Raw genomic sequence first — 26,185 nt, 5'->3', positions numbered from 1 at the left:
TGGACATGTGTCTGCCTTTATAAAACTGTTATTTGCTGCCTACCATTGTTTTATTCATTCATGGCTTTTATAGAATGAGTTACTCAGTCACAGCAAAAGTGACGTCTCTTCTGTTTTATTAGAGGCTGGTTTTTACTTTGTGAGTCTAAGCGTGTGTGTCTGTGTTTTCATTCAAAAATGTGGTCCTGAGGACATCTACTGGAGCAGGTGGTTTTGTGTCAGTGTTTATGTGTCTGCCAGTTTGTCCAAAGATTTGCCAGTGCAACAGTGTCACAAACAGGAAAGATGCTGTCAGCAGGCAGAGTTGTCTCAGAAGTCACTGGTTCTGCAGTTAGTGTGACCCCATTGCCGGATGGACTCTAGCTTTATTTGCGCTTACATGTCAAAAAGAGTCAAATGATTATTGGGACGATAAGCTAGCCAGAGACAGTAAATGATCCATAACTCTAAATTATGTTTTCCTTTGAGAATGAAAGTACATTAAACTCAATAGTGAAACAGTCTTTATCAATACCCTTTTAGTGCTCTATTTACCAAGCCTTGCTCCCCTCAGCATTTTGACTGTCCATCCTCAACTGACGGAGACAGACTATATTTAGACTGATGTTCTCCAGAGAGTCTCTCTGGCCAAGAACCCAAAGTTGCGCTGTCCTGCTCAATGTCATTCTTTTTCTTTTTACGCTGACAGGCTCTGAGCACTTGTTCTTCAGCTCTGGTGTTTGTGAGATGTTGCAGATTCAGGTCCTTGTGCCGAGCATGCTAATGTTGACTAACTGTTGACTATAAGAGATGTCATAAAAACCGTATTGACTGCCACGTCTAGCAATTCCCGTGGCTCATCAGCATTACAGCTCAGCAGTAATGTTGATATTGTGTCTGCTTTCTTTTGCAGTGGCTCATGCGCAGGACACACGCCACCACTCTACAGAGAAGCCCCTAATTCAGTGCTACAAGTGTGGGCAGCCATGTAAGGGCGAGGTGCTCCGGGTGCAGAACAAGCACTTTCACCTCAAGTGCTTCACATGTAAAGGTACAGTATACAATAAATACATTTTCAACATATTTTATTTGAAATTATAATCAAATTATATTTTCCTACAAATAAATAAATTAGGTACGCTAGAATATGGGGATAACAAGTCGGGAAACAAAGAAATAGTAATACTGTAAGTAAATTTAAGTAGTAATTTTAAGTATTGCATAACTTCTGGTATTTTACATGAGAAGGAAACACAAATTATGTTGTAAGTAATTTTGAGTACAGTGGAAGTATTTTGTACATAATTTCATAGCAATTCTGCAGAAAAACAAACAATATTTTCCTCTCTTAGATTATTACCTTGCATTTTTACATGCTAATGTTTTTTTACACCTTTGATGTTGATTATGATCTTTTTTTTTCTCCTCAACCACACTTCAAACATAACCTTCAAAAGGATTGTATTTTTAAAAAGCTGGCTTGGTGTGAATAATAAAGATGGAGATGTAACAAAGTAAAGATGTAAAAATGAAAGATTAATCCACTCTCTAATGTGTCCCAAAAAATGTACTTAGGATGGAAAATAAGGAAATATTGTTTGTTAAAATCATGCAGTTATGCATTAATTAAAATTGCCTACACACTACTTCAATTTATTTATAGCATAGTTATTCCTGTGCCATATTATAAAGTGTTACCAAGAATTCCAGTAAAGAGGTAAACTGCTTTGGGGATTATATATGAGTAAATATCTTTACTAGTATTTACTGCATGTGATTTCTCTCACCTTTATTCCATGTCAGAAAGCCTTTAATATTAAAATACAGACCAGTTGTTAGTAAATAAGTCATGTGTTTACAATTTAAAAATGATCTTTCATACCACTAAGACTAAACGGGAGAAGAAAAATGTGGGAGTTATGTGAAAATTGGCAGCCAAAGTGTGAAGTTTTAAAATTCTCTGCTAATTTGATCCTGTCACAATAGTAGGACATTAGCTGCCTTTCATTCAGTCTGTGCTACTTAATGAACTGGTTTGATTTTTTTTTTTTGTTTTGTTATGAAGAATGTTCCTCGCTGTTTGTACTCAGGAAGCACGATAGTGCAAATAAACAGTTCTTTCTTCCTTTGCTGTCCCAGAATGCATCCCGTCCATACAAAGTTTGAACTATAGGACCAGTCAAGTCCCTTAATGCCACAACGTCCTTTCTGTGACCTTCCGACTGGACGGATGCATGGTGGCATGACTCGTCTTCACTTCTCAGACCTGCATTGTTCAATTAAAGTGCCATCCTGTCTACTATGACAAGAGACAGTGCAAATCCTTGTTCATTAAGCTTTATTACCGATAGGTTTCTAGCACTCCGGCATGAGTACTATGTAGCCACCCACAGCTGACCAACCCATCTCACTTCGGCTCAGGTCTTGCCCTGCTAAAACCTTTGTAGTTAATCCAAGACTGGAGTGCTAAGAGTTAGCTTACTTCATCGAGAGCCTAGAATAACACAAGCAAACGGTGAGATTAGTGCCTAATTCGGTCCTTTACATGTGCATGCCACAGGAGTGATAAAAGCATGATAAGGATAATGAGAAGGTTGCCAAAGTAGACACTAGTACAGCTTTAGTAGCCAAAAGACTCGGTGTCCTGGTCCTTGCTTTAATTGGATGTATGCTTTTATCAGTCTCCAACCTCACTAGTAGTAATCCTCAGGCTGACTGAGCTCTGACACTCAGAGATGCCTTTGCAGATGGATCCCAAATAGCCTCCTTTTGTACACTTTAATTTCATTAAATGCACAAAAGTTTCTGTTTCATTGCAGTTATTTTCATTTCAATTCAATAAGTCGACCTCACTGAGGTTCTAAAAAGGCATTTTACATAATGGCATGTATCTTTTGAAAAGCCAGGGCAGCTGGACATCAAATCTCCACTGCTGGTTTTCCTATTGACTCACTTAGTTTACAAGCTAATCTCATCATGTCTGAGTCTTAATGCAATTAAATCTGATTCACTCCCTCACCCGCTCCCATTCATCCCCAGGATTTAGCGTGCCTCATTGCATAAGAATGATTAGGTGCAGTTATCTCAAACATCAAAATATTTTCCCTCTTAGCATTTCTGAAGGGCTATTAAATTCGCAGGCTCTCTCTTCGGTGCTAAAATGGTGAACTGCACGGATTGAGTGATTATTATGGAGGGTTGAAATATTCCGTACGGGCAAGCTGATGATGAAAATGTGCAACCTTCTCTCATTATGTTGCAATGACTGATGTTCTGTTTAATGTAAAGTGTAATTGGAATTCCTAAAACAAAATCTAATAATGTTCTTTAATAAGTGAATACTATGTTCTGAGTAAAATATGAAAGACAAATACTTACTTTAACTGATAGTTTTTATACACACAGATTTTTTTATTACACACATATGATTATTTAAGTCAGTTTTAATGCCAACACAAAGTTCAGCCATACAAATTCCGAGTAGTAAAAATATTTTATTTGTCACACAAACACCTCAGTTGTTTGTGAATTTCTATTTCTTACCTTGTCAGTTTTGAATGTTTGTGTAGATGACAAGGTTACATTTGAATAGAAGGAAGCTTGTAGTAGGCTATCAGTGTAGTACCAAACATTTTGAGCAAGTTATCTTCCAAAACAGATCACAGCTATTTCCTGGGCTGGACAATTGCCGAATTGTTGTTGCATTGAACCTTTAAAGTGAAAAAAGCCTTGCCAGAGTAGTACAGACTGATAGACGTGAACTCTAAATGCAACAGTGTTTCATAGCGAGAAGATTTTTTTTAATAGCCTGGCTGTGAACACTGCTGATGAGAGGATTTTTCGTTCTGCTTCCCATTGTACACACAGAGCTATTAATATGTGTTTTTCAGTGATTTTCCCGTCATCGTCCATTTCACACACTCCAGGCTAGCAGTTGTTAAGAAAGCCACTGAGCCATGGACAAGTTGTGAGCCTTGATGGTTGAACGCCTTAAAGCATTAAATGACCTGACTCACTGAGTGCCAATTTGTGTGTCTCCTATAGTATGTGGCTGTGACCTTGCCCAGGGGGGCTTCTTCATGAAAAATGGAGACTATCTGTGCACGCTGGACTACCAACGCATGCACGGTACCCGCTGCAATGGCTGTGGGGACTTTGTTGAGGGAGAAGTGGTTACTGCTCTGGGCAAGACCTACCACCCTTCCTGCTTCGTCTGCACCATCTGCAAGTAAGACATTCACTGCTTTCACCAGGTTGGCGTGTGGACTGCAGAAAAAGTGTGATTGCATTGCAAAATAATAATGAGCACCAACAAGCAGCAATAAGGTGTTAAAATAAGCTCTAAAATATAAAATATGGGATGTGAAGTATGAAAAGTTGCTAATTGCAGTTACATGATATTCTGAGTTGAAAATATATCTTCTATAATATAGCAAAATCAACACAGGTGCTTCTCTTTAATGCTGCTCATGTCTTACTTTCTTGGATTCATTTGTGACTCTCCATTTTAGCTACGATTTAATTTTCCGTGGAATGATTGTCATGGACAAGCAAAGTTCATGGCAGGAGTAATTCCAGTAGACAGTTTACAGTAGCATGCTGTGTGTCATGTCTACGTCATCTGACTAAATGAGCTCCCCAGGCTGACAGTGTTGACATACATCCGCATCATTGGGCCCTGTCATCTTCACCACCGTCAAACAACCTGCAAGCCACAGCTAATAAACTCTTACACTTACCATGGGAGCGCAGCTTTGTTGACTGGTTGTTGATGTCACCCCGCTTCTAGACGACCGTTTCCTGCCGGGGACAGGGTGACCTTTAATGGAAAGGACTGTCTCTGTCAATACTGTGTCGAGCCCATGTCTCCAGGACCAAAGGACATCCTGGGCTCCAGCAGTGAGTAGCCATTGTCTGTTACACAAACAGAAAGGAATTAACCTTCACACAATGATAGTTTGATAGACTTTACACTTGAACTGAAAGTGAATTATTGGAATTTATTTGGTTTTAGAGAAACAAAAAGTCTGGAAAATCGTAGCCTCCAGACCTGATTCATACGTGGCATTTAATGTAGCTGTTGACCAGTCAGTTTAGTGGTAATATTTTGGCTGTGAAGAATAATTTTCAGGTCCATATCAGTCATCTTGCCCACACATTATTAGCATTAATTTAAAATCAGTTCAATGTGAAAATCTATAATAAATGTGGAGTTGTGCCTGTCCGTGGGTCATTCATTACTTACTCATAAACTTTGTACCCACAGACTTTATAGTCATTTCTATCCACATGGTAATTTTAAAGTATTTCAATTCTTAACTTGAGAAGTTACATGAACCAGTAATGACTTCTGTAAAAAGGTGTTTCTCGATTTATTTGATATCTTAAACAGTTGTGAGCGATTGCCCAGAGACACACTGGAAAAGCTCTAAAGGCCAATGTAGTTAGCACAAGATAATCAGCAGCATGCTGGATTGTTGTTACGTCTACAAAGCCACGTCACCACAACTGCACACTTTAAGCTCCAGACTTGCAGGTGCTGCTGCAGCTTGGCTGTGAGGAAAGCTGCATGTTCAATAATTCGTTGTCTAAATGTGCTCGACGTTTAACTGTGTGATAGTCGGTGCTGCTAGAATCAGGCCAAGCAAGTTCAAGAGTAATGCTGAACCGCAGATCAAAAAGACTCAAAAGTAAAGAAAAAGCTGGTGTTCATCTTTGATTAAGCAAACAAAAATGAATAAATAAAAGAAAAATAAACTTTTAGTGAGAATTTTAAAGAGAATATTCGCACAGCTGTGCCTGGGATCAACAGAGCCTGGGATCATGGGGAATATATACCACAGGGCTGTGTAGTGTAATGAGTAGGGTCCGCTCTGGTCAAGCACTCTAACATTAAAATTCTTTTTAATGAATCTAGAGATTCTCGGTTTAAAGAACTGTTTGTACGTAACTGTTTCCGGCATTGAAGCCAAATAAACTACTAGTCTGATATTTTGCCTTCCACTGTATTTGATATGAAGTTATAGCTGTAAGTTAGTTAGTCAATAGTTTTCACTCTTTTGTTTTCATAATGATTAAACAAACAAGATTTATTGTTTTAAAAACGGTTAATTAGTGAGAGGTTCAGGTACCGTTGGGAAAATACTGCCGGGAAGGTTCATATTTGATAAATAAAGATGATAAAGTGGTATCAAGCGATCGTCAAACCTTTGGCACAAAAGTAAATTTCCCTACATGCCAAACTGCCAGTTTGATTCTGTTTTATTTATATACTGTAACACCAAAACACAGTTGCCCTGAGGTGCTTTATATTGTAATATTAAGACTCTATATAATAGACAGAAAACCCTGACAAACAAACGACCCGCTCTGAGCAAGAATTTGGTGACAGTGGGAAGGAAAAGCTCCCTTTAAGCAGAAAGAAACCTCTGGTAGAACCATCATGGGAAGCCCTCAGCAGTCTAGGCCTTTTTCAGCGTAACTAAGGGAGGGTTCAGGGTCACCTGATTCAACCCTAATTATAAGCTTTTACAAAAAGGAAAGATTTAAATCTGATCTTAAAAGTAGAGGGTGTCTGTCAACTGAACCACAAGTAAGCCTGCAGCATACTGGAGTGATATGGTGCTATGTAGTCTTTAAGATAAGACTGGGCCTGATTATTTAAGACCTTGTATGTAAGGTGAGCAGAAGGCAAAGCAGAAGCGAAATCCTAAGGGGTCAAGCAGGTTTAAAAATGGTTCTTTTCCACATCACAGTGCAGGAGTTCCCTTAAAACCTAGTTACAATTGAAGTAAAAACAAAGAACTTGTAGCATTCAGGGAGATCCTCCACCTCTCCCAGCCTCATGTGCAGACCATCCGTTTTCCTTTATGTATAACACCAAGGACAGGTCTCGCTAAATAATGCATGGCCGTGCATTTCCTCTGGATTGTGTGGCCCTCAAACCCCCCCTCCTCTTCTGGATCCTCTCTTTCTTCCTTCTCTTCCTCTTCCTGCTCTTTCTAGCTGCCTCTCTCCCTCCCTCATCCCCCACTGGTGTCTCTGTTGGTGTTTCGAGAGCTTTTAGACAAGGTCACCTATAAATAAGGCATGCTGATTCTGCTCACGTCATCATCCCAACCTTGTTATGCCTCACGTAGTTATCATCCCCTGTGGTTGCGGTCGGCTCTGCGTTCCTTTCATCCTCTATTCATTAAAGAAGAGATGACAAGAAGATTGTTCATTTAGAAACCAACCTCTTACACTACTTGCTTATGGATGGAGCTTTTAGAACCATGATAGGAGAGAAGTGGATGATAGGAAGCGGCAGCTGTCAGAACGCTGCTGGTTACACTCTATCACCATCTAGTGTCTTGGATCAGAAGTGACAAGATGCCTCAGCTAGTATGTAAAGGCTGCGCTTTTATTTTAAACAAACCTTCAAACAAAGTATTAATTAGATTCTTCCTTCAACTTTTAACTCATGTTCTTGTTGTGTGTGTGTTCTTTTTAAACAACGCCTATTTTGCTTTCGTAGATTGCGCAGGATGTGGCCGAGACATTAAGAACGGACAGGCTCTCCTTGCTTTGGACAAACAGTGGCATCTGGGCTGCTTTAAGTGTAAGGCCTGCAACAAAGTGCTGACCGGGGAGTACATCAGCAAGTAAGGAGCACATATCTGCTGTGATTATAGGCTGCTTGCTTGAATTTAGGCCTGCACAGGGTTCACGCTCCATGTAATATTTCACTGTCAAGCGTTTCCACGTGTGTCTCTCTCGCCTCACAGGGATGGCGCCCCCTACTGTGAGAAGGACTACCAGACCCATTTTGGAGTTCAGTGTGAGGCGTGCCATCAATTCATCACAGGGAAGGTGCTAGAGGTAAGGACACACACACGCATCCATATCACATTTAACTCATAGTATGCGCAGATATCTCTTTGTGTGGCCGCCCTCTGAGTTTCCTGAGAACCTGCCTTAGGTAAGTTTGAGGGAATCCTGAGCGTTTAAATCCTTAAATCACTAGAATTTAAATGATTTTTAATCATAATTTTTGGGAAAGTACAATTAAAGTTTAGATTGTTTGCATTATTTTGGATTCAGATGTCTTTAATACTTGAGAGTGTGTCTGCCTTTCTGCTTCTCATGCAGACACACACAGGGGATGTTGCATGGAGCAGAATTGTGAAATGTAGTTTGATAATCTCTGGTGTAATCTCCTCTGCACCGAGCCAAACAGACTCTTGACACGACTGTATTCAACTAAAAGATTAACTCTTAGCAGATTTTAGGTCTTCTCAACTCCTGCCTAAATACACATTTGCAAAAACACGCTCAGCCATAAATGATATAAATATTATATAAGAGGGAATGTGATCTGACATTTAAAAAGTGTGACTGGTATCCCCATGCTATCACCTGTTATGAAACACTTTTTGGGCATTATTAGAACTGCGCTTAAAAAACACGCATGTCCTTTACACTGTGTCTGTTCACTAGTATCTCCAGCATATGCAAGCCTGCTTGTTCTGCAAAGAGTGATCCGGTCAGACACTGAGTTATGTGTCATTTAATGGTATGAAAATGTCACTGCTAGCCAACTAGGCTTACAGTAATCCAACACTAAGGCAGGCCTTTATGACAATAGGAAAAGGCTGCTGGGTCTCATCCCTGAGCCGCTGCCAGTGGATCAGTGAAGCCAAAGCCAAAGTCTGAAAGCCTAATCACTGACCCAAGACCCAGGCCAAATACTGTAAAGCCATCAGCAGGTTGCATATAGTCTGTTCCTTTTGGGAGTGCAGTGCGAATGGCTTATTAATGTAGGGGTCATTAACGGTGCTGTTAGAGATCGAGAGGAATCGGGAGTGTCTGTAATGGTACGCTGCACATGTAGCAGAAGTACTTTTATTATAGCTGAAAGGGAATTGAGTTTGGCAGAGTGCTGGGTAGAAGGCACTATAAAGTTTCTTCTACAGTCATTTTTTCTCATGCAGTAAAATGCAAATATTAGTCTGTGGCTTCATATCTTTGAGTAGCCACTTGCCTCTTAATGAGGGTTGTTATACAGCAGGCGATTCATTTGGATATTTATCACCCGTGGTCAAGGTTGCTTGGGCTTTTTAACAGAACGCTCCACATGCAAAGTGGTACGTCAGTATAGACGGAAGTTTGGGCGCTCTAGCTGTCAGACCATTTTACTGGAGCACATTATGAAAGGAAGGTACAAAGCCGGACGGTCGGATACTTGAAAGCAGGTTGACTGTGCCGTTTTGAACCATCATATTCATCTTTTTAAAATAGTAAGATGTTTGACTGGAATACGTTAAATGATTTCTCAAAATGTGATGCAGTAAAGTCACACAGATCCTCACTTGACTCCATGAGCTACTGAGAAAAACGTGAAAAGATGCTGAATGGCATTTTTAGGGAAACTTTTTTCACCCGCTGCTGCCCATTTGCATGTGAAGCAATCCTTTAGAAAGGAAACTACTGGCACACTGGATCTGATGAAACGCTCTCTTTCCTAACATGGGCTGTTCGAGGAAGCGAGCGCAGCTGAGAGCAGGTGGGGCACAAGGTTTACTGCCTGGAAGTCATAGCTCAGCTTCACCTGTCCCACTGCAGGCTTCATTCGTCTTCATTTTTCCCCCCACGATGCCAAGTCTGTTTTGCGGTCCGTGTTTTCCAGGCAGGAGATAAGCACTATCACCCCAGCTGTGCGCGATGCAGCAGGTGCAATCAGATGTTCACAGAAGGAGAAGAGATGTATCTGCAAGGTGAGCGGATCTACATGTGCTGCTGCTGCCTCATCAAAACTTTGTTCCTTTTTGCTTCTTTTTTTGTGTGTGTGTTTGTTAACTGACACTGATAAATTGAACACTCCTCTTTGGGTTGAGTAAAGTTTAGCATTAAGAAACGGATTTTATTCAACTATTAGAGCTATAAAGGAGGAAATAGTATTAGGAGGTGGAAAATGTAAAGAAAATTGTAGTTATTTCTGTCATAAGGGTGTAAATTATAATAGTCTGACATTCATATAGGAGATTATACACTAAAAACCACACTCACAAAGCTCTTTATTCTCTGCAAGCTGTCTTTTTAACAGCCACACTCCAGTAGATGTATTCAGATTACCTTCCTGAGCCACAGACGCATGTTTGTGCCGCTGTAAACCCAGAGACTGGTTCCTCTGCAGTATGATGGAAGTGAAAAGCTGGTGAAAACGAGGTCAAAATGAACATTTTTTCAACATTCTTTAAGTCTTGAAGTGCAGAGCAATACTTCTTTTGTTGTTTTCCCAAAGATTTGAAAAACACCGTAAAACACATCACTCTAAAATCTCTTAGATGTTGGGATTTGGTGACCGTGGAGGACATAAGAAATGATTTGAGTCACTTCCTTTCTCAGACCATTCGGCATCCTCTCGTAACCTTCTTTGTCTTCTTACTTATGTGGATTTTTATGTTTAACTTGTCAAAGATGAATCCCCGGCACACTGTCAGCTCTGGGTCTCTGCAGTGGGAAATCTTTATCCTAGAATCAATAAGAAAAAGAAGTGCGATTTCATCTCAGTTCTTCTCCATGAAATAGAAATGTTGCTGCAGTAAATGAAGTATTTCTGTCAGCAAGACTATAATTGTGTAAATAAGTGTGTAAAATTACAGTTGGTCCAGATTTATTTGTTCCTTTTTTTTCTTTTTTCTTTTTTTTTTTACTGTGGAGCTATTGTGAAAAAACACAAATTTCTATAGTTAGGTAATGACAAAATATGAATTATTTAGGCTATTTGATTGTTTAATTATTACTTAATCACTTTGGTGGATTAGGAATGACCATATTGAAGTCTTTATCAATAGAAAAAAGCTTTAAAACTTGTGAAAATACAGTTAAAAATTGAAACTTATGCCCTTCTTCACATTTTCCAAAGCCCCCCGGTGGGCCGAAATGGAGTCCTTGCCGGGCCAATTCCGGCCCATGGGCCTTATGTTTTACAACCCCTGATCTAGAGCATGAGCAGCCCTTATGAATAAAATTTAATTTATGTGTTTAATCAATTTAACCTGAATCTGTTCTCTCTGTCTCCCTGCACAGGGTCAACAGTCTGGCATCCTGGGTGCAAGAACACCACGAGAACAGAAGAAAGGCACAGGGAGCGGGTAGGAATCTGGGACCTTTTGGGGTTTTTTATGTGTCACGGAAATGTTTTACAGGAAAAGATAGAGTTTGGAATATTTAACTAAACACACTTTTATCACTCCCTTGCTGTTAAAATTTAACTTACTGTGCTGTAAAATAATTTGCCTGTTGAAGCAGCTGTGTGTGTGTGTGTGTGTGTGTGTGTGTGTGTGTGTGTGTGTGTGTGTGTGTGTGTGTGTGTGTGTGTTTGCCTTTCCATGTGTTATGTGTGTGTATATAAATATTTGTTCATATGCATATTTACGCGTGGCCACGTTCACCTTGATGTATGTGTGAACTGTGAGTCGGGCAGCAAAGGTACAACCCCTGTGTGATGTCCTGTGAACCCCCCCTCCCCCTCTCCCTTCCTCCACAGCTAATGCCTCCGTCCCTCTTATTCCTCCAAAAAACAGAAAGGCAGGTACTGTATTTCGCTATTGGCTATGAGATGGCATCATCCTGTGTTCCACCATGTCCATAGGACACAGTGCACTCTATGCTGCCATCTGCTGGAGACAGCCTGCAGTGCCCTCTCTCTGTGTGTCATATGGAGCCATTCAGTCCTGTCTTTGAACATGTCGACGGCGCATGAGACAAAGGTGCTCGCACATTTAAAGGAGCAGACGAGCTGACACAGACGACTGATGTGGCTTTTTCCTAAAATCAACATTTACCCATTCGGCGAAAAGCTTCAATTATGCCACGTGCAGACCTGCTGCTGCCATTCAGACAGTTCATTTCCCATAAGCAGGCATGAGGTCCTTAAGAACATCAAATCACAGCACTAAATCACTCATTCACTTTGCAAATTTGCAAATGAATGACTTAATCATGAGATGACATGTTAGTGTTCCAAAGTACTTCATATAATTCATGAAACGTAAATACAGGGGTTGCCGTTCCCTCTCATCCCTCATACGGTATAAAGACCAACCGTGTACTAATAATGCATAATATCCAGGTGACAATCCTGGCTAATATGCAGGTGCCAGTGGGCTGTGGATCCTGGTAGGCTAACTGCTCTGACAGGTATTGATGTGACTAACAGCCACATTTGTGTTTTCTTTTTCATAGCCGACAAGGTCGTCGTCTGAGAGTATTTGTTCCAGACCTGGTTCAAGCATACCTGGCTCACCGGGTCAAACTATCTATGTAAGAAATGTCACAAACAGAGCTACAGTCTGAATAGATTCTGTAAATACTGTCAATGATATTACCCTTCCCACACCTTTTTTAGCATAACTGCTGTTTGACAGCTGCACCTTGCACAGCAGTAGTAATCTCCCTGTACTCTTGTGTACGTGTGCACGTTTGTCTTTGTTTGTCTCCCTAGGCAAAAGTAGACAATGAGATCCTTGATTACAGAGACCTAGCTGCCATTCCAAAAGTCAAAGCCATTTATGACATTGAGCGCCCCGATCTTATTACCTATGAACCTATGTACACCACCTCCCTGGATGAGAGAGAGGAGAGACGAGAGAGTGTGGGAGAGGTAAACACACAGACTGCGTGCTTCTCATTGTGTGCACACAAAAACGGTCCATGAATAAAACTCAAATGAGACATGATTTTCCTCTGGAGGGATTTTTTCTTATGCAACAACAACAAAAAAAAGAGAGAGAGGATATAATAAACACAAAGGACTCTATTACTGATTAAGATATTTTTCACTCTGTAATAAAAGATCTTTTGCCTCACTGAACGTCTGGGTCCTTCACAGCTCCACACTGCCAGGAGGGAACGTTCCTCCTTGCCGGATGACAAGGTTAGATGCATGGCTAAAAAGGAAGCAAAGTTTAATTTGTCTTTTCCTTTAATGTTCTTGTGAAAATCAAAGTTATAATTCAGAGTTGTTTGATTTCTTTGTAGTCCTCAAGAAACATGTCGCCAACCCCATCTGGTGAGGTGAGCGAATCCATCAAACTCACTGTCCTGCTGTAGGCGACAGTAAATACAGTCCAGTGTAGTGCGCTCTCGTTCATCAGAAGCTTGTGTAATCACTCGGTTGTGTTGACAGGGATCTTACGACAGGAGGGAACGCATCCTTCAGAGGTCCACCAGTCAGGGCTCCATAGGATCACCAGTTTATAATCGTCATGGATACACCCCCACTTTGTCACGGTCGCCGCAGCATTTTCACCGGCCAGGTAGGTCCTCGAAAAGACTCATTTTGTGTATATGTGTCTGTGTGTATTACTGTAGTGATTTCAGGGTTTTCATAAAGTGGATCCAAAAATCTTTGATAAACAGGTGATGATGATGATTCAGAGCTCGCTCAGCCTGGCCTTAACGTTTGCATTTCCCTCCCTGTGTTGTTGAACGTAACCAAAATTGACTTGAGGTTATTTTGCCTCGCTTTGATTTACGTGGCAGACAATCCATTTGCAGAGTAATTACCTTCAAGTCAGTTTTGCCCCTTTTACAACACAGTTTGAGTTTGCTGTTCTTTCCATAAAACTTTGCTTTTAGAATGTAACAAATCTTCATCTTGAATACTCCTTACGTCTCACTTTGGGTGTCTTTTATTTCTTCTTTTCAACATTTGACCCCTCTGTATTTTCCGTATATCGTTTGCCCCGCAATGTCTCACCTTATCTCCTTCCCTCGTCCTGTACTGTCCACTTCTATTGCCTGGTCCTGGGGTTTTTCTCCCTCCTTCCCACACTCTTTCTCCCACCTGGCAGAGGCTCTGACAGGCATGCAGAAGCTCTGCTCCTCCCTGTGCAGTAACAGTGTGGGCTCCAGAAATAGTGACTCCCGCCCCACCTCCCCTTTCAGACACCACTTCCTCCCCCATAGCCAAGGTAAGGGCCCCACTCCACTGTTATCTGCTGCCCCCTCTCTGCGCCCCCCGCCCCGGAGGCAACACATCATCTCCATCATCACCTGGATAGCGACTCCCGTCAGTGCCCACTCTGTCATTCTGGATCCATCAACATTTCTCGCCTAAATGTTTCGGTCAAACCCATGCTTTTTTAAGCCGCTGACATGCTCTCTGCTCCTCTTCTGCTTTGACTTCACCTTTGGCCAAGTAGCTGTCAGGCTCCTTGTGTTTGTGCTTTACATCTTTGCATGCACTAGAGAGGTATCAGTAATCCAAACCCTACATCCTAACTAATACTTCTGTGTGTGCTGAACGAAGGATATATATATAAATATTTCTTTTGCATTGTATTGCATTGAATGAGTCTCCAGACTCCAGTAAACTGTGCGGCTGAGATAAAAAGAAAGGTTTTACTGCTTTATAGTGTCGGTATGCTGCTGCATGCAGGGTGGTATTAACTTCTTAACTCTGAATTCATATTCTAAAACAGGCTAACAGACATTCAAACTTCATTACCCATAACACGTTTCCCAAACATTTAATCTCAAAATTCAGAACGCCTCTGCTCTGCTTCTTCTCTGCCCCATTTATCGCATTTATCCAAAGTAAAAAGAATGCGTCCCATTCATTCAGAATGACTTCAGCTGGTCCCGTTGGTCCCTGTGTGTTGCACCGTTCAAATTGTGGTTCCCCTGCAGTTTTCCTGCTTACCTTCTGTTCTTGGTTCTTCTCACTGGAGGCACCGACCCGCCGAGTGGCCGGAGCTCTCCCCTACCGCTCAGGCCTGACAGCCGGCCGGTCACCCCGCCTCTCTCTCAGACCCCTAAACATTTCCACCTCCCAGGTAGGAGCTGGAGCGCACCCTGTCACTGCTCTTTCTTTCTTCCTTTCTTTCTTCTCCATTTGGGAGCTATTTTGTTTTTCCCTCTCTCTTTTTTTAATAAAAAAAACACATAGAGCTGTATCACAGGTCACGTTTTAATGTAAATCCCGGTGTAGCATGATTTACTGTCGTTTGTTTTTACACTAGATTTTTTTTAACCATTTCTACTCATCAAAGCACGGTATGGTCTGTAAATGTCTTTTGCACATGTCTGTTTTCAGATCAGGGGAGCAACATCTATCGAAAGCCACCCATCTACAAACAACACGGTACCTTTCCTGTTATACTATGATCTTTTTTGCAGTAGAAACTAAATTCTCTTTTGACGATTAATTTGTGTCAGTGATTCCCCACCGGATACCTGTTATGAATTATGTGAAAAATACATACAAAGTGGACACAAAAATCCAAAGATGATGAAGCTAAAACTAACAAAAACTGGCAAAACATGAAGTTGTTGTTACGGTTGCAGGCCACAACTCTGGCAGTTGTACGAAAAGCAATTAAAAAAAACAATCCCAAAACCCAATATTTGTATAAATTAAGAAAAATATGAATGTCTAAATGAGTTCCTCTTATTGAAAAGGTTGGGAAGCACTACTGTAGCCACTACTCTATGTGTTATTGAGGTCAACTGAAGCTGTGTATTCATCTAACCATAGCCACCGTCAGCGTCAGTGTACAAGCAATGTTTGAAGTCTGTCTCCAATCCTTTTATGTCTGACCTGTAGCTTGTTTTACTTTGTCCGTCTTAACAAGTCATAGCAGTAAAAGCAGCGCTTGGCCTGTAGGTGAAGCGAGGCTGTGCAGCATTTGTCGAGTGGTGACAATTACGGGATAACCACTCTTCATTTTCCAGGAGTCAAGAGCGAGGGCAGTGGGTACCACAAGCAAGACCTGTGGCACGTTTCAAAGTAGAGACTCACAAAGGGGGATGAGCGTTACTGTCACTACAGTGTCTTTCTCCGTGTGCTATCTATATTACTTAACAGTAAGAGGAAATTCCACAATCTGGCATTAAAATGGAAACCCACGTGTACACTCGAGGCTTTTCTTTAATTATACGCGTAATACTCACAATGAGTCTTATCCACCACCGATTTTCACTTCTTCTATGATAAGAAAAAAGGTCAAGCTTTTTCTGTTATGGAGTGGCTTGTTAAGAAAGACTGTATATTTATATATATTTATGAAAATGATGATGACCCTGGATTAAATGATCATTGAGCCTGACGATCAGATGGTGCAAAGATGTTTACTTGTGGTTTAGGCTGTGACCCAGACACTGATAGCTCAGTTCCCATGGTTACCAACCTAGATACAGCTTCCATAGCACGCCAAAGCAAGTCTGCTGATGAGATCATCAGATCTGCCACCTTCCCCGCTGCCCATGCTCCCTTTCCAGATGACAGCTCACGGAGTGAGGGTGATCGCTGGCCCTACTCGCTCACTGCGTTAGGTACAGTAGGCTCCTGTTGGGCATGTTCGCGCTGCTATCATAGTGGTACAACAGACACCTTACTGCCACCTAACTCTCCTGTTTCCAACCCTATAGCTGCCCCCAGAAGCTTAACTGCATCCCTGCTTTACCCCAGGCTTAAACTCTTGTTCAGACATAGCAGTATTTGCCTTTTGCGTTTTTTTGTGTTTTTTGCTTGCGCAAAACTGAAGAAGCGTTGTTTGGTTTCTGTTGCTGTCATGTTACTTTCTGCTTGAGGCAGCATCAGTTTCTACATTTTACTTTCCCTTACTGCACACGACGGGGCCTTTAGCTGTATGCAATGGAACCACAAATGACTTGGACAGAGATAACTGAGACTGACTTCAAACTTCTGTCTGTCTGTCTTACATTGTGCTGTTCTGTGTACTTGACATCTTTAAAACTCGACATGAGCGGCGAAGTGTAAACTTCTGCCATGTCGGTGTAGTCAAATATTCCAATGAGTCCCTCTGTTTGTCTGTCTCGTCAGCTCTGTCTCACATTTGCGTTCGACCCGCCACCATTTACTGTGTGTATTTCTCCCTGCTCGGCGCCCAAACAAGGCGGCCATATCTATTCTCTTTCTGTCTACGTTTGAAATGTGAATGAAACATTGAATGTGGTCGTACTATTCAAGAATGTTTGAAGCATGGAATCCTGCAGGGACGTGTCTTCGTGACTTTCCATACGCATGCTTTTGTTCATCTGTTTTTTTTCGGCTTGTGTTTGGAACCTGTAGGTTCAGAAGGGAGGAGAAGATCTAGAGAAGAGGAGGAGGAAGAGGCTTTGAAAAGAAAGCTGCTCCAGGAGGAGCATCTCAGTAAGGTCGGTCGAGTAGCTTCACCGTCAACAAACACGGTCAATATTAGATGCAATACATCTGTTTTTCCAAAAGCTTTCGATAGCTGTGTAACTCTTATGAGTATGCGTGTTTGTAGATTCAGTCCGGTTTGGGGAAGCTCATTTTGAAGGAGGAGATGGAAAAAGAGCAGATAAGGGAGCGCCATGCACGAAGCCTCTCGGCTCAGCGCTACGATCCCAAACAGACCAGCTGTGATGCAGGTACAGAGCAGCTTGGTGATCCTTTTTTTTTTATAGGTTAGAATATACCATATCCTCTAACATGGTATATTCCTGATTTTCATTTTTTTAAAATCTAAAAACAAATATAAGTAATTAATTATTAATTGGCCAACATTCATATTTCAGATCAGCCTTCTCCAACCAAAACTAACTCTCTGCCTGGCTATGGAAGAAATGGGCTACATCGGGTGAGAACATACTTTTATATGAATACCCACTACATAATGAGGTTAATGGCAAAGGGTGCAGAGTTCTCTGAATCCTTGATTTCCAATGTTTTGCCAACTACTGACATCAGAGTTGCACACATTTTTCTTATATGGTCATCTCGGGCACGGTTATAACTGTGGGGCAGGCCTTACAAGCACTCTCATGTGTTTGCAAAGCCAGGCGAGGGGCAGCCAATTGGAGTCAAGTGGGCCTTAAAGAGACAGAAGTTAAAATGATGTGTTTGAGGCCTAGACTGAACTAAGGGGTTGCATAATGGGCCTGTAAAAGATTTTTACTTTAAATTATGCAATACTACTTTACTGGAGTTCCAGAATAAAACATGGAGCTGGAAATGAGTATAATAAGTCCACCTTCAAATGCAGTCTGTCTTGACATCAGTAGCAGAAACACTAATTCCTGATGTGCCTTAAATATTTCAATTAAAAATTAAATGAACGTCTCAGTTGAGAAAGAAAATGCCGACATGTTAATGCTGATGTACTGTTCGTGTTTTCCTGCAGCCTCAGTCCACAGATTTCACCCAGTACAACAGCTACGGGGACATGTGCGGAGGAGGCAGAGGTGAGAGATACTACCGAAAAACAGCCACCCAACAAATCTCTTGTCAGTTTTCACCAGAGCTATTCAGCAGCAGTATTCAGAATCGGCTTGCTACATGCATTTTGAAATATTTGCACAATGATTCGCGTGTGTCATCAAAGGACAGCAGTGTTGTAAATAGTAGCTTGGCAGGGGACTTGACAGCAAAACCATTAACTGTGAGTCTCATTTTCTGTCCCATTTTGTCCTGCAGAGTTTCAGGTATGTCCCTCATCTGCTTTTTCACATGGCATGCCTCCTCATCTTGCATCACACATTTTGCTTGCACGTGGGTTCCAAGAAAAATTTTGCCCTGAATGCACACCGCCCACTCCTGCTACATGCTTGCATCACTGTTGGATTATTGTCAGCTACGGGGCATGAGCGATTTCAAATTCCTCGAATATGAGAATCAAACATGCACAGCCCGGTAGCTGAACCAGTGTACTAGAAGTCCAATATACAGTCATTGCCTCATGCCTTGTTCTGTGTGTTGTGTTATCAGTGTTATGACTCAAAGCTAAACTCAGTATGTAGCTGTGTCATTTTAAAACTCACCCGAGGGAACGTAGTCATTCAGAAAACATGTAAATGACTGCCCATCGTAAATACTACTTAAGGTACCGAACAGCAGTATCCAGGCTACTTGCTCCATCCAGTGAAAATTGTGCCCACTGTCATTAGTGGACATATTCATGCCATTATCCCTGCAGTCCCCTTCCACTATATTACATTTGTGTATGTTCTGTTCTTTAGCACATTAAGGATGGCCGTGCAGCACTTGCAAGGATGGACAGGGGAGTATCTATGCCTAATATGTTGGAACCGAAAGCAAGTATCTTCTTCTTTTTGTACTGATGACACTGTAATCTACATACTGTAGATAGATCTCTTTTTTAAATTATATATTGTTCACTTCTTCAATGGAGTTTTTTTTACTGTAATAAATCTCATCCGGATAAAAAAAACAAAAACGTCCGAGGCGATATGGCATAAACCCTGTAGTGTGGGGACATTGGTGGAAGAAATACTTTTGCAGGAAGTGAAAGGCTCACCTTAGCCGGGTTCAGCATGCTGCTTTAGGAGCTGCCAAGTCACTCTAGCGCTTAGCATGCCGGCTTCTCCATGCTCATCTGCACATAGCTTTGATTTAAAGTGGCTGGATACTGTATGCACCATACAGTAGAGAATCCAACGCCCAAATTGTCATCCAAACAACTCATATCACTATATACTGTGTAGTATATAATGGCGTATATGCATTACTGTGTGGATATGAGTTGGTGAGAGGCTTCAAAGAACTTCTAGTTGCTTATCATTGAATGTGATCAATTTCTTCTTGCACCAAAGGAGTTAGCTATTTAAAAAAAAAAATCCAAACACCTTAGATTTCCAGGACAGTCATACCCATGTGGATTTACTTGGCCTACATTACAGTTTTGTTTTGTTTTTTAGTTTGCTTTAAATTAATCTAAAAATTACAGCCTGTTACGTAACTCTGTTTCCATGTTTTCCCCCTAATCTGTTGCACGTTTCGGCACCCAAAGTGAAAGAAAGTGCACACGTCATAGCACCTGCATTTCCCCAGTGACTTAAAAAATACAACAACCCAGTCAGCCTCCTGTCACATACCTGTTCTCCCACCCAGTGCTCCCTGTGTCGCAGTAGAATTACTAAAATGTTCCAATTTTATAGTTTTGTTTCATGAAAATGGTTTGTAAATTGTTCTGAAGCTGAACTCAAAAGCTTGTAAATCTGACTTGTCCACTGATGAATGTCTCCTCCTGAAGGTGTATCCCTATGAAATGCTCATGATAACCAGTAGAGGGAGAGCTAAACTGCCCAGGGATGTGGACAGAACCAGACTGGAGGTATCGGTTTTCCACCTGACCTTCTGCAATTAATACTGCATTTCTCTGCTTTGTGTAAAGAGCATGTTACACAAATACGACCGTAGCGAGGAATATGCAGTATCCATTTGCTTCTTGTCGTTTCTGTTGTGACCTCTTTTTTTATGGCTTTGGTGCTAACTGAGAACACCCCCCACCCTCCCCTCCTTTTGTTTTTTCTCCACCTTTGTTCTCACTTCTAGCGCCACTTAGCACCTGAAACGTTCTTTGACATCTTTGGAATGGAGATCCAGGAGTTTGACAGGCTTCCCCTGTGGAAACGCAACGACATGAAAAAGAAGGCCAAGCTCTTCTAGCACTCAGAGCCGCATGCATTTTCTGTACATTCAGATAGCACACAGCAGCTGTAATCTAGATGTAGGTTTTGGTTTATTTCCTTTTCTTCTATATATATTTTTTGTTCTTTTCTTTTTTTTAAATTTGATTGTTTTAACCTGACATAATCACGGAAGCCATGAACTGGACTCTTTGCTCTGATGCTTCCTGAGACTATGTACTGAAAGACTTGTCCTGTTAGACTTGCACTGTCAACGATGAGCGGGAATCTCTTCCGTGTTCAAAAATGACAAAGAATGAGACTGGACGATGAACAGGGTCATGTTCTTTGGTTTGAATGCGCTTGTTTTACTTCTTGCTTTGCTTCGAGTGGAACCGCTTTTCTTTTCTTTCTTGCTCGTTTCTTCCTACTATTTCTCTCGCTGTTGATTCCTGTGGAACTTTGTAAGTACAGTAGAACCTCATGGCGCTCATTACAAAATGTCCATGCTCGTAGCTTGAACATGTGTCAGCTTACCCTCGCTTGGGCTGAAAAGGTTTTAGTCCAAAGTTTGCAAGAATTGGCTCAGTGAGTCTTTGAATTAAAAAGAAAAAGTCACCGGGAAAGCAGTTAGCTTACCCAACAGCTGTTGCATCATCCAAGCACCCGCATATCACTAGTTTCCTTCCCATGGCTACGCACTGAACATCCGTTTGACCCTGACAAAAAATGTCTCTCTTCTCAGGCTCTCATAAACACGGCCAGACACTCTCCCTTTACATGGATTGGAAGTACAAATCGTATTATATTTTAATGCCATATCAAAAGCAAAGTGACAAATAGCTAAAACCCCTAATGTGTTTGAAAATACTGTTTTATATAAAAAAAGAAAAGAAGAAAAAACCCCACACTGCCATTTGTTGTATTGAATTCTAAGCCAATAAAGCTTTAAATCACCATGAAACATAATGATCCTCTGCTAAACCAAAGGTACCCACCGCCTCTTTTCTGTTTGTTTTTCTTTGTTTGCATTTCACCAATAAACACACGAGCTCAGTGATGTAACGCAGGTTAAGAAGTCATTTTTTGACTGAGTAACTTTTAATCAGATGGTGGCGTCCACTGACCTAAACAAACTCTGATTAGCTAAGTTACTGTTGGGTTACACAAGCTTTGACTTTGACTGCTTTACTGGAGGGGTTTATATATTATTGTGGGTTATGCACTGAACAGATATACACCCACTGGACACTTTATTAAGTACACCTTACTAGTACTGGGTTGGACCCTCTTTTGACTTCAACAAGCTGCTGGAAACATTCACCAGAGATTTTGGTCCATATTGGCATGACAGCATCGCACAGTTGCTGCAGATTTGTGGGCTGCACATCCATGATGTGAATCTCCCATTCCATCACATCCCAAAGATGCTCCATTGGAGTGAGATCTGGTGACTGTGGAGACCATATGAGTACAGCACACTCATTGTTATGTTTAATAAACCAGATTGAGATAATCTGAGCTCTCTGACATGGTCTGTTATCCTGCTACAAGCAGCCATCAGAAGATGTGTACACCGTGGTCATAAAGGAACAATAAAGCAAAAATACTCAGGTAGGCTGTGGAGTTTAAACAACACTCAGCTGGTAGTAAGGGGCTAAGAGTATGCAGAGAAAATATTGCTCACACACCAGTAAAGATTCACCAGCCTGAATCACTGATAAAAGACAGGATGGATTCATGCTTTTATTGTTGTTTATACCAAATTCTGACATTAAATCCAAATGTCACAGCAGAAACTGACACTCATCAGACCGGAAATCATTTGTCTGTGTGAACTATAGCCTCTTTTTCCTGTTCTTAACTGACAGGAGGGGCACTCAGTGTGGTCTTCTGCTGCTGCAATCCGCGATTTGATTCTGCATAATTTGGTTATAACAAGTATTTGTGTGCATGTCAGCTTGAAGCAGTCTGAACATTCGTCTCTGACATCAACAAGGCATTTTTACCCAGAGAATTGCTTCTCGCTGAAGAATTTCTCATTTTTGGATCGTTCTCTATAAATCCTAGAGATGGTTTCATGGGAAAATGCAGTAGACGAGCAGTTTTGTCAAATACTCAGCCAAGCGTGTCTGGCATATCATGTTCAAAAACTCACATGAAACATGTTTCTTCTTCATTCTGATGCCGTTTGAACTTCAGCAGGTCGTCTTGACCATGTATACATGCCTAAATCCACCGAGTTACTGCCATGTGACTGGTTGATTAGATATTCGGGTTAACGTCCAGCTGAGCAGGTGAACCCAACAAAGTGGCTGGTGAATGTATTGTATACATTTTAGAATACCACATGGTGAGAAATGGAATCCATCTAAGTATAAAAACCTATTTATAAATTGTTTCCTCTCCGGGTTTGCATTCATGTCATATTGCACTTATACGAGTAGCTTATTGTGACTGACTTCTTCTCGGAGGCCTGTGTGTTCACATTTAAGGTGAGAAGTTTTCTATTTCACCGGAATCGAATCACTCTTCTGGTGTCAACCCTTCATCATTCAGCACAGTAACCAAACATCAACTACACCATTCTTTAGGAAACACTTGTACACAGCATGGGACAATCTGTAGTTACAAATATTGTAAACAAATAAAACAAACGTCAAAATGATTTTTTTAAAATGGCATTACACACATCTTTGAATAAATAGTTTATAACAAGAAGAATTTCAGTAAGTCAAACAGTATAACTCTTAAGTATTAATGCATCCCTTGTGCAGCGCATACATTTGAAAACTTCAGTGTGGCCTCATTCAGTCAGAGAGGGATATTATTATGGGATAAAGATGAAGGATTGCAGTGTCACATGCCACAGAGGAGATGTGTATTTTTTGAGTGATATTTACATAAATCTACAAACAAATTGGCACTGTGAGGTATGGTTGAGTGCTGTAAGCAGAAATGAAGACCATTTTCCAACAGTCCGAGTCACTTCTGATTCTTGTTTTCTTTTACAGCATTAGATTAGTGACAAAACTAAAGAAAAACTCCATAAAGACAAAAATGAAATATAGGAAACGCCACCAGGCTATATACAGTATGTGTACCGTACATCAAATAACAGTTAAGTACTCATTTAACCAAAAGCTGTGCTCTTTTTCAAAAGTCAGTCATAATAAGTTAACAGTGTAAAAGACATTAAGAGAATGAATGAGAACATTCAAGGTGCATATCTCACACCCCCAGGAATTTCATCATAATCGGAGGTTTGGCAATTCTGGGTCTAAACCAGAGGAAGGCCAAATACAATCAGAAGGAGAGGTGAGAAACAAATGAATTAATCAAGCCTGACATGCTTATATATCAGATTTTCCTTTGAATTTAATGTGAGGTGACAGCTTACAAACACTATATGGTGCGTTTAGAGGTCATGGGGCCTCCCAGTGACGACTGGGAGAAAACTGAAACAAGAAGCTACTATACAAATTTAACATACCTGAAATCATCCATGCAGGAGTGACAGAAAAGAGCTAAAAGAAAAGAAAAAAAGGAAAAGTAGTTCAATTCTTTAAACAAGTAATAATCAAATCAAAATCAAATCAAATCACTTTTTATTGTCACATCACATGTGCAGGCACACTGGCACAGCACATGCGAGTGAAATTCTTGTGTGCGAGCCCCACAAGCAACAGAGATGTGCAAACACAACAACACAAACGAGCAAAATAGTAATGGACCTTGCAGAGAACTTCATTTTCTCTAATTCATCCAAGAAAAAGAAGCAATGAACCCACTGTGTGAAGGTACGGTATGTGTGAGAAACATTGTGATGGTAAAACTATAACAAAGGTTTGCCAAAGCACATGATAAGTATAAAAGTAAGTCATCAGCATATTGTAAAAGTTCGTAATCCTAACCCTTTCATACAATGATTCATACTATAACAAGTCTGAAACAAGGCTATCATGGCTGATAGAAGTATTTTCCTGTCGGTCATTGCTTTGTTGCCGTTATCATTGCATCATAATGAGCTTCTGCTTTTGCAGCTGCACTTCACTGCCAGATCCACTTTGTTAGCTTCAACTGAGGTTTTCTCAATATGTGTGAAACCCTTTCTTTAGGAGACACTGGTAAAGCACCAAGAGTGTCTAAAGAAGCAGAGAGAAGCAGTCAAATATAGGCTGAGGAAACTCGCGGCACGACAGTCAGAAATCACAGTGAGTTTCGTTCCGTTCACAGAACAGAGAGGTGAAATAATTACTCGTGACAGGGCTGCAATTAACTTCTAAATATTTATGCCCGACTCAGAAAAAGTCCTCAGTGATAAGGAAGAGTATCATTCGGAAATATCAAGAAATCCAAGCTGTCCTGGATGAGGACCTGAGGATTACCCTGTCCCACCTGGAGATGGAAGAGCGGGCTGCTGTCTCTGCCTTGGATGAGCTCATGGAGAGGAACTGTTCTCTGATCCAGGAGATAGAGCAGGACCTGGCTAGACTCACTCTGGCACTGGACCAAACGGACACAGAGCCTGATACAATGGTGAAAAAGTTGACAATAGCCAGATATAACTGGAAATGTTATGTGTTTCCTGTCTTAACAAAAATATAAATCTGATAAAATAAAAATAATCGAGATTATTTTTTACTTTTTTCCCCAGTCGTTCTTTTCATACCCTGAACAGGAAGACATGGAAACAGCAGACAGGTAGGGAAATTAATTATAATCTATCATAGAAATAAGCTTCATTATTGTATGTACCAACTTACTTACTTCCTGTGTGCCTCCACTAGAGTGATTGATCTGCTAAACCAAACAGACCCAAGCAGTGTGAGCCTGGATGAAGCTAAAGCTGAGCAGATCATCAGCCTCACCAATAACATGCTCCTGCTTGTCTGCTCCCAGACCCCGATGATCAAGAAACTCATCAAGAGCTGTCAGTTTACATATTTTTATATTATTTATGATTACAATCAAACATTCAATTAAAACATTGTTAAATTCCAAAATGTAAAATATCTCCAGATTCCAGCGAGGTGTGCCTGGATCCGGAAACCGCCCACCCAAAGCTGATCATCTCTCCCCAAGGCGATAGTGCCACATATACGGACACCTGGCAGCAACTTCCTGACTTACCTGGACGCTTTGACACTACCCTCAATGTCATCAGTTTGCAGGGCTTCAGCTTTGGTCGCCATTACTGGGAAATCGATGTAACTGGGAAGACTTACTGGGAGCTCGGTGTCACCTACCCCAACATTCCTCGGAAGGGCACAACTGAGGACTGCTGGCTCGGCCGCGGGCCTGAGTCCTGGTGTGTGGAGTTTTTTGATGGCGAGTATACGGCCTGGCATGGAGGCGTTCCGCATCAGCTGCCTTTCACGAAGCGTTTCTGCCAGATTGGTGTTTTGTGTAGTTTTCCTGCAGGGCTGGTGATGTTTCTCGAGGCAGACAAAATGACACCACTGTTTGCCTTCTGCACGGGGACCTTCTCAGACTGCCTCTACTTAGCTGTCTGCCCTGGTCATGACCACAATGGCAACAATGCAAAACCTATTGTTATCTGTAACCCTTCATCTGCCAACAGGGATCTCCGGTTTACTTCACAGAAGAGCTGTTGAACAGTTACTTTTTAAGCTGCTACTCCACAATAAGGCAAAAATATTAAAGCTGTAACTAACGACTTTTTAAAATAAAGAGATTATGAAGTTTGAAGCGACTCTGTGAGCTTTTGCAACATTCTGACAGTGTTAATGCTCAGGCTGTGTAATGCTTTCTGTGCTCACAATAATATTTCAGTGTGATGCTG

At 41.2% G+C, this 26,185-nt stretch overlaps 2 protein-coding genes across 3 annotated transcripts in view; both read left to right on the top strand.

Annotated features, from left to right (window-relative positions):
* The window catches only part of LOC308388582 (actin-binding LIM protein 1-like), a 28,975-nt gene extending 8,170 nt beyond the window's left edge, over nt 1-20,805 (top strand). Inside the window, exons 2-25 of one of the 2 annotated variants that reach the window (XM_080869375.1) lie at nt 893-1,030; nt 4,024-4,207; nt 4,769-4,878; nt 7,496-7,622; nt 7,746-7,839; nt 9,647-9,734; nt 11,050-11,114; nt 12,208-12,285; nt 12,467-12,625; nt 12,854-12,898; nt 13,003-13,038; nt 13,151-13,280; nt 13,818-13,937; nt 14,697-14,801; nt 15,062-15,109; nt 16,111-16,299; nt 17,060-17,145; nt 17,259-17,382; nt 17,530-17,591; nt 18,135-18,195; nt 18,428-18,435; nt 18,970-19,044; nt 20,004-20,084; nt 20,306-20,805. In XM_080869375.1, the coding sequence (XP_080725501.1) occupies nt 893-1,030; nt 4,024-4,207; nt 4,769-4,878; nt 7,496-7,622; nt 7,746-7,839; nt 9,647-9,734; nt 11,050-11,114; nt 12,208-12,285; nt 12,467-12,625; nt 12,854-12,898; nt 13,003-13,038; nt 13,151-13,280; nt 13,818-13,937; nt 14,697-14,801; nt 15,062-15,109; nt 16,111-16,299; nt 17,060-17,145; nt 17,259-17,382; nt 17,530-17,591; nt 18,135-18,195; nt 18,428-18,435; nt 18,970-19,044; nt 20,004-20,084; nt 20,306-20,419 (2,327 nt within the window). In that variant the 3' untranslated portion in view covers nt 20,420-20,805. Of the gene's footprint in view, nt 1-892; nt 1,031-4,023; nt 4,208-4,768; nt 4,879-7,495; nt 7,623-7,745; nt 7,840-9,646; nt 9,735-11,049; nt 11,115-12,207; nt 12,286-12,466; nt 12,626-12,853; nt 12,899-13,002; nt 13,039-13,150; nt 13,281-13,817; nt 13,938-14,696; nt 14,802-15,061; nt 15,110-16,110; nt 16,300-17,059; nt 17,146-17,258; nt 17,383-17,529; nt 17,592-18,134; nt 18,196-18,427; nt 20,085-20,305 lie in introns of those variants that run through there. The other variant, XM_080869374.1, reaches the window with a different exon arrangement.
* A 2,751-nt stretch (nt 20,806-23,556) lies between these two features.
* LOC308388629 (putative E3 ubiquitin-protein ligase TRIML1) lies at nt 23,557-26,006 on the top strand. The gene is made up of 6 exons (XM_080869466.1): nt 23,557-23,697; nt 24,498-24,593; nt 24,685-24,918; nt 25,037-25,083; nt 25,170-25,312; nt 25,402-26,006. The coding sequence occupies exons 1-6, from the start codon at nt 23,587-23,589 to the stop codon at nt 25,995-25,997; spliced, it is 1,227 nt and encodes a 408-aa protein (XP_080725592.1). The 5' UTR covers nt 23,557-23,586; the 3' UTR covers nt 25,998-26,006.
* Nucleotides 26,007-26,185: the final 179 nt, after the last annotated feature.

Source organism: Rhamphochromis sp. 'chilingali' (assembly GCF_963969265.1).
Source record: "Rhamphochromis sp. 'chilingali' genome assembly, chromosome: 20".
NCBI lineage: Eukaryota > Metazoa > Chordata > Actinopteri > Cichliformes > Cichlidae > Rhamphochromis > Rhamphochromis sp. 'chilingali'.
The sequence above is the reverse complement of the archived record's forward strand: the minus strand, read 5'-3'. Positions and strand labels throughout refer to the sequence as shown.